Source organism: Pelophylax lessonae (assembly GCF_965119305.1).
Source record: "Pelophylax lessonae genome assembly, chromosome: 3".
Taxonomy (NCBI): domain Eukaryota; kingdom Metazoa; phylum Chordata; class Amphibia; order Anura; family Ranidae; genus Pelophylax; species Pelophylax lessonae.
The window spans coordinates 577,889,716-577,898,440 of record NC_138770.1 but is presented as its reverse complement, the minus strand read 5'-3'; the positions used below and the strand labels follow the sequence as shown (position 1 = coordinate 577,898,440).

At 38.9% G+C, this 8,725-nt stretch overlaps 1 protein-coding gene across 1 annotated transcript in view; it reads right to left on the bottom strand.

Annotated features, from left to right (window-relative positions):
* Positions 1-4,683: 4,683 nt before the first annotated feature.
* LOC309551151 (homeobox protein OTX1 B-like) overlaps positions 4,684-8,725 on the bottom strand; it is a 10,098-nt gene continuing 6,056 nt past the window's right edge. Inside the window, exon 4 of the mRNA XM_082251630.1 lies at positions 4,684-5,520. Within this exon, the coding sequence (XP_082107756.1) occupies positions 4,762-5,520 (759 nt within the window). The 3' untranslated portion in view covers positions 4,684-4,761. The remainder of the gene's footprint in view (positions 5,521-8,725) is intronic.

The window sequence follows — 8,725 nt, the reverse complement described above, 5'->3', positions numbered from 1 at the left end:
AAATCGTGTGTACAGGCCATTCAATGGTAAAAAAAAAAAATCTAGGAGCTGAGGGTCTTCATTAGAAGCCTGTGTGACAGGGTGACAACGCAAGAGAACAGCTGGGAGAGAGGGACGGAGCGTTGTCACCCTGTATAAGGAAGTGCTGAACTAGGACCATCATGGCAGGATCACCAGCTATAAATTCAAGCTGAAAAGCTGAGGATGACCTTTGAATTGAACATGGTAAAGTTTGTAAGAGAATTTAGAAATTGGGCAGAAGTCAGCACCGAACTTTCTCCAACTTGGAGCTCTGCTAAGATTGGTTATCTCCAGTCCTCAGGCTGGGAGTCCTAGGTAAGTACCCCACACTGGTATTGGAGAAGGGGCAGACCAGTCAGATACCAACATGAATGTCCTGTATTAACTCATTCCTTACCGCAGACACTAAATCCACACCTGCTCAGCAAGTGAAATGTGTCAGTTCATTCTTGTCCTCTTTTCTGCCTAAAAATAACATTTCAAGAGGAAATCTCAATGTGGGACAGACCTTGGTGGGACCCTCATGGCTAAACCACCTACCTGTACACAACATTTCCTCCACAATCCACATATCTCTACTTCTGTATGAACATTCACCAAAAATCTAACCATGTATGGTCTGCTTAATGAAAATGTATGGAGTTGGTGTACTTTCTCAATGACAGTCACACATTTTAAAAAACGCAGGACACAACGTCATTATGAGGTTGTGCACATGCACACTCCTAAGCTACCATCCTTTAGGGCCAGGTATGGTTCTCTTGGGTCCATATGCCCATGCGTGGTTTGCCTGAGCCACCAAAATTCATTGGCTCCATGCACACTAGCATTTTCTATAAGCTCGAAAAATGCTTGAAAAAAAAAATGCTGGATGAAAAATTTTTAGTGTTTTTGTGCCAGCTTGTAGTATATTTTTAGTAGCTTGTAGGAACTAGGATCATTCGCATTTTAATAACGTTTTTACAGTACATGAAGGAAAAAAAAAAAAAAAAGCTGTTGGAGCGTTTTAGTAGAAGAGTTTAGGAGCATTCAGTGTTTTTTTTTTTTTGCTGGAAAAACCCTTAAAAAAAAACTACAAAAACTATTTTTTTTTCTGTTGCTAGACACTATAAAGCTCAAAAAAACGTGAATAGCCTAGTGTGCATGGACACATCATGAGCTTTTTCTTTCTGCCAGGAGAACGGTAGTTTTTTTTTTTTAAACCCAGGGTGCAGGCTAGTCTGCATGGAAACTGATACAATGTACCAGATTAAAAACAATGTACCAGATTAAAAGCTTTTTCATATGTTTACAGGCAAAAACAATTAATAAAGATCAATTTTGATTTAAAAAAAAATATATGTTTTTTAAATCTTTATAATTTTTTTTTTGGGGGGGGGGGGGGTGTTGTTTGGCCCCTTTTGTACATTTATGTGCGTTCATGAGCGTAATACAGAGCAGGGTCTGAACAGTGGAGAACAATTTGTGTGTCTATAGGCAAGTGTTCCTGAAGAGAGTTGTGTATTTTAGTACAACTGCAAGACAGAAAACCTTTTGCATAACCAGACAGAAATAAACATCAAAAATGTATGCGGTTGTGTATAAAAAAATAATTATGCTCTTAAAAAAAAAAAAATTACATAAAATGAATGATGTAAAAAAAAAAAAAATGTAATAAATAAAACAAATGATCGATTTGCAACCTTGGTTACATTTTTTTTTTTTTACAGTTTTTTAGTTTAAACAGTGTTTATCAAAACCCAATCAGGGTCAGGAATAAAAATATCTGATTGGGTGATTAGCCATGTTTGTGTTCAGGTACATCCACAAGATTGCCCAGCAGAATGTTGGGGGGAGGGCAGCCTTTCCTAAACCTTTTCTTCTTTTTGTAAAAACAACAAAATGTAACAAATTTATAAATGTATGAAATGTTTGTGACTTTTTTCTTAACACGGGGCAACTTGTTACTATTACTATTTTGATCTTTGAGGAAGATCTTTGCTCTAGCTGTTATGTTCTATACACAAGTCACCACCCAAAGATCTGTGGAATTTGGTTTAAGATAGAAGTGGAAAATAAAAGTCACACATTAATGTTAGAACAAACAGAGCACTAACACCCCTTTTTTGTGCTCTCATAGATTTATATTTTATCCCTGCTGGTGTGTTCCAAAGGAATATTATTTTGTCATTTCAATGGGATGTGAAACCTTATCTACCTTTCACACCTGGGCGTTTTTGATTTTTTTTTCAGCTCCAAAGACGCTCAAAAAAACGTTCCAAAACACCCAACAAGTAAAACCTCATTAATTTAAATGACCCCTGTTCACATCTGAGCATTTTTCAAAATGCCTGTAGCTGAAAAAAGTAAATGAGCTTTTTTGGCCTTCTTATATTACAATGTCTGCAGGTCTGCACGCGCGAAACCGCTACGCTCAGGTGTGAATGTAGCCTCCAGTTCACATGTAGGCATTTTTGGGGAGTTTTTCTGCTCTAGGGTCAGCTCAAAAAACACCCAACAAGACAAATCCTATTAATTTCAATGGTCCCTGTTCACATCTGAGCGTTTTGACCTTTTAAGCAAAACGCCCAACGCTCAAAAAAGTACATGAGCTTCTTTTTTGGCAGATTACATGCGTTTTTATTTTTTTTCATTGGTTACTAGTCAACCTAAAAACGCCTGTAAAAAACGCCTGTAAATAGCAACGCCAAGATGTGAACATAAGGCGACAAAATGCTCAAACATATGAACAGGGGCCATTGAAATGAAAAGGGTTTTGCTGGGGCTGCTACAGGCGTTTTTTACAGGCGTTTTTAGGTTGACTAGTAACCAATGAAAAAAAAATAAAAACGCATGTAATCTGCCAAAAAAGAAGCTCATGTACTTTTTTGAGCGTTGGGCGTTTTGCTTAAAAGGTCAAAACGCTCAGATGTGAACAGGGACCATTGAAATGAATAGGATTTGTCTTGTTGGGTGTTTTTTGAGCTGACCCTAGAGCAGAAAAACTCCCCAAAAATGCCTACATGTGAACTGGAGGCTACATTCACACCTGAGCGTAGCGGTTTCGCGCGTTTTTTACCGCGATTTTTACCACGATTTACAGGCGGTTTTTGTGCAGGCGTTTTTAGATTGAATAGAAACCAATAGAAAACGCCTGTAATCTGCCCAAAAAGAAGCTCATGTACTTTTTTGAGCGTTGGGCGTTTTGCTTACAGCGTCAAAACGCTCAGATGTGAACAGGGACGAGCCAAGATTTCTCACCTGCTTCCAAACACCTGCAATAAACGCCTGAAAATGAAAAAGAAAAAAACAGAAAAAACGCCTAAAAACAATACGCTTGGTGTGAATGGATAGAAACTTTTCACTTATCAATGTGAAAACACCTTTAAAAAAATGTTTTTGGGTTTTTTTTGGTAAATAAAGTGAAGATGTGTTCACTAATTTAGTGCAAGAGGAAAAAAGAAAACAGAAAAATTATTTTTATGAGAATGGGCAATTGCAGGGAACACAGCTTCAGCTTATTCTCTTAGCTAGTGATCTGTCTCCTTTCCCTTAGTAAATCCTCCCCATGGTGGAGTTCCACTATTTAGAAGTACTTTACCCAGCAGGTAACAAAATGAGGACACAGAGACTGCAGATCCATTAGTCTGATGTTTTATTATTATGGGAAGAGGGGGTATGCAGATATGTAGGGGTGATGTGAAATACCATTTTTTTTTCAGTTTTACAAGCATTTGTTTTTTTTTTTTCTTCCACTTACACAGGGACAAACAGATCCGAATCTTCAGTGACACAAATGAGGCAAGTGCTGGATGGAGACATCGATTAAATAGTGAGGCCAATTGAACTAAAGAGGCGGTACAGAATGGGGTGATCTACTAGATACAATGTGCAGTACACAGAGAACAGGCTGCAGAGGAGGCGGGGCTGGGAACAGCTTGACAGTTCACTACAAGGTAAAGGAGGGGTTCCCATACTTTCTGCACAACTTCCTAGTGAACTGCTCAGGTATGGCTGTCTCCATTTCAATGTGGGTACCAGCATCCTCTGCAGCAGGGAAAATGCCTTATTTGTGAGAGGGTGGGGGGGGGGGTGGAGGTGGGGGAGGGTGACAAAATTCAGTGCCACATATTCATCCATTTTGCAGGAAGTCTCTAGTGTAAATTTTCTTTGTAATAGATCTTTGTGGTGGGAAGGGTGCAGTGGCTTGTTCTGCAAACCCCCAAGTCTCATATCATGAATTTGGTTTCTCCAGAAAGAAAAAAAGAGGGAGGGTCTTAGGTTAGGTGATATTAATTCGAAACAATATAATTAACTAAAAATAAAGTGGGTCCTAGAAACGGACCTAATATTTACAAATTCCAGCTGCCATATGCAGCAAGAGGATACAAGTCCCATAGAAGGTACCTTGGGAGACAAAGCACTTTGTACAGGTTCTGATGCAGATGGGTTGGTTGGGGTCCCTTCCATCTATATACACTTAGGTATGATGGTGGAGCTTTGGGTTAAAAGTAAAATGTAGAAGTGGTCCATGGAATGATTTATTACAATACTGTCTGTAGAAACCACAGTCCACATCCAAGGTTCAGACAGCGAATAAATAAATCACTTTGAGAGTGTCCAGGCACAATTTAACTGACATTGAGGGGGGTCTGTCCCTCCATCAGACTCCAACCATTGCCTCCAGTTGCCACCACTAGGGGGCTCCTTCCCATGTACATGCTGTAGGGTTTTCCATGACAGGTGTGCTTGGCCCTCATCTCACAAGACCTGAAACCTCCAGGATGCCTGATCTTTGTAGTCCAGACAGTCGGTGGAGTTAAAGTTAAGTTTCCAGGAGGAGGCGGCTGTCTGGTCCTTGTAGTCCAGGCAGTCAGAGGAGTTGAATGGTAGTCCTGTGCTGGCATAACCCTGGTGATGGTGGTGGTGATGGTGGTGGCTGGAGCTCTGGCTCAGGTGATGGTGATGATGGTGATGGCTGGACATGGAGGAAGGGGCCATAGGACTGAGCTGGTGGGGATGGTGGTGAGAGTGCATCGGTGCCAGGTAGGAACTACAATCCACTCCTCCGAAGTAGGAGGAAGATGGGGTAGGGTAGCCCTGGGTATACCCGGCAGCTTGACTGTAGGACATAGGATAGGAAGCCGCAGAAGAAGAGCCAGAGCGCTGCATGCAGGAGGCGCTTCCTGGTCCTAGTGGGTCGGGCGCGGAGCCAGGGGCGGGGCCAGTGCCAGGGGAGATAGAGGCGGGGCTCCAGATGGAGGAGGCTATAGGAGTACTTCCATTCAGTGCTGCTCCTAGGCTGGGGTTCCCGGAGGAGTTGGAGCTGGAAGATGAGGAGGAGGATGAAGAGCCGGAGCTGGACACTGCAGGAGGGGTGAACTGACCACTGCTCTCTGATCCTGAGCTCTCCCGGGCGGGGCTGCACTTCTTCTTGGCCGGCCGGCTCTTGGCCCCCGCGCTGCTGTTCTGCTGTTGCTGCTGCTGCCGGCACTTGGCCCGGCGGTTCTTAAACCAGACCTGGAGTGTACAAAGAAAGGAGATCATTAATGGACTATTATTACCGCATGAGACTGTTGTAAATACTAGAAACACAGAGAAATAATAAGAGTATTATAATCCACAAAAATATTACTCATAATGGAAATAATAATCCTCATTGTCAATGTGTGCAGATCTAGTCCCAAATTATAAAGCATTCTAGAAGTTGATGGACTAACAAGAAACCTACTACCACAAAGCAGGCTGTGACTACGAGGAATAATAAGATTACAACACATAAGAATATTACTCATGATGGGAACATTAATCCTCACTGTGTGTGTGTACAGAATTATTTCCAGGTTATAAAGATTCATGGAAGTTGGGGGACTAATGCTCCTTACAAGAAACATAAACCGCATAAAACAGAAAGTTACTACAAGGAATATTATAAAAGAGGGAAATAATACCATTATAACAGGAATTTTACTCAATTGGGAACATTAATAAATCCTCAATGTCATTGCCAGGGTTCCTAGGTTATACAAAGATTAATGGAAGTTGGGAGAGCTAACAACAAGCAATATAAGAACACCAAACAACATAATATTACTACAAGAAATGTAACAACAGAGAAATAATAGGAGTAAAAAAAAAAAAACACCCAGGAGTATAATGGGAACTTTAATCCTCACTACCATTGCCAGTGTATACATGGGTCTATTCCTAGTTTATAAAGATTCTTTGAAGTTGGGGGGCTAAAAAAAAGCAACATAAGAACACCACAAAACATAAGGATGAATACATAACAGAGAAATAATAGGAGTAGTAGACCCCACAGGAATATTACTCATAATGGGAACTTTATTTCTCACATTGCCAGTGTGTACATAGGTCTATTCCTACTTTATAAAGATTCCTGGAAGTTCGGGGGCTAGCAAAAAACATAAGAACACCACAAAACATACAATTACTACAAAGGAGATTACACAACAGAGAAATGGAGTAATAAAACCCACAGAAGTATTACTCATAATGGGAATTGTAATCCTCACGAACATTGCCAGTGTGTACATAGGTTTATTCCTAATTTATAAACATTCCTGGAAGTTTGGGAGCTAACAAAAAGCAACATAAAAACACCACAAAACCTAAGGAATAATACACAACAGAGAAATAATAGGAGTAGTAAACCCCACAGGAGTATTACTCATAATGAGAACTTTATTTCTCACATTGCCAGTGTGTACATAGGTATATTCCTACTTTATAAAGATTCCTGGAAGTTGGGGGGGCTAACAAAAAACAACATAAGAACAACACAAAACATACAATTACTACAAGGGAGATCACACAACAGAGAAATAATAGGAGTAATAAAACCCATAGGAGTATTACTCATAATGGGAACTTTAATCCTCACTACCATTGCCAGTGTGTACATGGGTCTATTCCTAATGTATAAAGATTCCTGGAAGTTGGGGGGGGGGGGGGGGGGCTAACAAAAAGCAACATAAAAACATAAGGAATAATACACAACAGAGAAATAATAGGAGTAGTAAACCCCACAGGAGTATTACTCATAATAGGTACTTTAATCCTCACTACCATTGCCAGTGTGTACATGGGTCTATTCCTAATTTATAAAGATTCCTGGAAGTTGAAGAGCTAACACTTCTTACAAGAAACAAAAGAACACCACAGAACAGAAAATTACTATACATGTAATATTATAATACAGAGAGATACGATTATAATACACTTATTACTCAAAGTATAGATATATTCCTGTGTTAAAAATATTCCTGGAGGTTGGGGAGACTAGCACTCCTTACAACAAACATAATACAATATTATAAAACAGAAAGGTAATAAAATGATAACTCAAATATTACTGGAAGCGAGTCTTCCTCACTGCCAGTGTGTGCAGGTCTATTCCTATGTAATAAAGTTATTTTCAAAGAACAAAACTTCTTGCAAAAACAAACAAAAACGAAAACAAACAAAAACAAATAAAAATAAAATGTCGCTACAGGAAAAAATATAAAGAGAAATAATAACCATATTTTAACACACAGGAATATTACTGCTAAAGGAAGATTACTACTAGGACATTACTATTACTAGGTGCTATTCCTTCTTTATAAAGTTTGTCAGTGGTAACAGAACTGGGAGCGCAAGTAATAGTAATCATATGAAGAACAACTCCTAACAGAATACTACAAGGAGCATTCTAAACAGTGGGATAGGTTCCAGGACATGATATTATTACTGTTTTTAATGATCATGGTGATAATAATAATAATTAGTCTGATAAACGTAATACTGGAACAGAGGAATAATGAAATGCAGTCATCAGCTTCTGAATAACCAGGAAGATTTATAATAGAAAGAATAAGAATTAGCAGTAATAATGCAGGTGCTAGTACAGTGATCATCCAGCATAGGAGGATTACTACTCACTGACAATACCTGCACTGATTCATCGTGAAAGTCTATACGGAATAATAAAAATGAACTAGGAGTTTAATTATAACTGCACTACATATCCCCTGTAAAGATAAAGCCTACACTTTCACCAGCAATCCATTAGTCAGAGTAGCAATAATGTAACTAAGGATCTGTTTAGGGAGTTATGGGAATTACCCGGCTATTATAAGAGGTATTCGTTCAATACAAAAACTTTAATCAAAAGTAAAAGTATTTCTAACCAATAATCGATATAACACACACAAAAAGGTGTATTATCACACGATTTACAATTAAAATAAAAAATATTTAAAGCAAAAATCTAACATTTACTGATCATGTCAAGTTCCAATCGCCATAAAGAGACGTTAAAGGAGAACTCTATAAAGCGATTATGTTTAACCTGATCACCCGAATGCAACATGGATGTGCGAATCATGTGTGTATCTCGTTCACACACTACATTTCCTCTGTACGTTTTCGTTTTCACAAGGAAGTTGCGATAAGAAAGTAAATAATAATAAAAAAATGAAAAGTCTTGCCTACATTGAGGACCAGGCTTAGCAAAATGGCCATTTAAAAATGTAAGAAGTTTTTACAACTTTGCCATGGTTATCTGTAAGGTATTTTTGCTTGTTTAGATTAATCGAGTATAGTGAAAGAGTGTGCATATCATAGATGTATTAAACAATGTTTCCTTTACAGATGATCCACCAGCATTACTCCTAAGTATCTTAAATAAAAGGATAAAATAAATATGGGAAGTGGGAGCTGT